Source organism: Nothoprocta perdicaria, unplaced genomic scaffold, assembly GCF_003342845.1.
Source record: "Nothoprocta perdicaria isolate Ctin4 unplaced genomic scaffold, notPer1 scaffold_1214, whole genome shotgun sequence".
NCBI lineage: Eukaryota > Metazoa > Chordata > Aves > Tinamiformes > Tinamidae > Nothoprocta > Nothoprocta perdicaria.
This window is the reverse complement of record NW_020454333.1, coordinates 3237-4377: the sequence shown is the minus strand read 5'-3', so window position 1 is coordinate 4377 and position 1141 is coordinate 3237. Positions and strand designations below refer to the sequence as shown.

At 69.5% G+C, this 1141-nt stretch overlaps 1 protein-coding gene across 1 annotated transcript in view; it reads right to left on the bottom strand.

The window, feature by feature from the left end:
- Window positions 1-314: 314 nt before the first annotated feature.
- Window positions 315-1141, bottom strand: part of MAP2K7 (mitogen-activated protein kinase kinase 7) — a gene marked incomplete at both ends in the record, with an annotated part of 3485 nt that continues 2658 nt past the window's right edge. Inside the window, 2 exons of the mRNA XM_026054522.1 lie at window positions 315-423; window positions 513-800. Of these exons, the coding sequence (XP_025910307.1) occupies window positions 315-423; window positions 513-800 (397 nt within the window). The remainder of the gene's footprint in view (window positions 424-512; window positions 801-1141) is intronic.

The window sequence follows — 1141 nt, the reverse complement described above, 5'->3', positions numbered from 1 at the left end:
TCCCCCAACACACGTGTCCCCACGCCAGTGACACGCCAAGGCTCGCTGCAACACGCTTGGGCACGAGCACGTGGCCAACACGCGTCCCCACGGCCTGACACGTGTCCCCAGAGCCCCCACGCTTTGACACGCGTGTCCCCCGCCCCGACACGCGTGTCCCCCACCCTGACACGCATCCCCACGCCAAGGCTCGCTGCAACACGCTTGGGCACGAGCACGTGGCCGTGTCCCCATAGCCTGACACGTGTCCCCAGAGCCCCCCATGGCCCGACACGCGTGTCCCCCGCCCCGACACGCGTGTCCCCCGCCCCGACACGCGTGTCCCCAACACGCGTCCCTCACCAGCGAGATCCCCAGGCTCCACACGTCGGCACGGATGTCGTAGTCGGGCTTGGTGGGATCGGGCGGGTCGATGCGCTCGGGCTGCGGCGGGGGGGACACGTGGCAGCCCCCGGGGGGGACACGGGAGCCACCGGAGCCACCGGAGCCACCGGAGCGGGGGGGACACTCACGGCCATGTAGGCGGCGCAGCCGGCGCTCCGGGTCTTGGCCTTGGAGTCGACGAGGCGGCCGGAGATGCCGAAGTCGCAGAGCTTGATCTGGCCCCGCTCGTCCAGCAGGATGTTGGAGGGCTTCACGTCGCGGTGGATCACGCCGTGCTTCTCCTTCAGGTAGAAGAGCGCCTTGACGATCTGCCGGGAAAAGGGCGCCGGGAATGACGGGCGGGAGGGATGCCGAGGGGCTCCGGGGGCGGGGGGGGATCCTGGGGGTCTCCAGGAGGAGCCCGGGAGCTCCTGGTGCTGGGGAGAGGAGCCCAGGAGGCTCCAGGAGCATCCCGGGGGATCCCGGCAGCAGGGGAAGGATCCTGGGAATCKCYGGGAGGATCTGGGGAGCTCCTGGTGTTGTGTGGAAGGAGCCCGGGAGCATCCCGAGAGKCTCTGGCAATGGGAGGAGGGATCTTGGGAATCTCTGGGAGGATCTGGGAAGCTCCCGGAGCTCCGTGGAAGGAGTCCAGGAGCATCCCGAGAGTCTCTGGCAATGGGAGGAGGGATCCTGGGGGTCTCCAGGAGGATCCCAAGAGCTCCTGGAACTGGGGAGAGGGAGCCCAGGAGCCGCCAGGAGCATCCCGGGGGATCCCGGC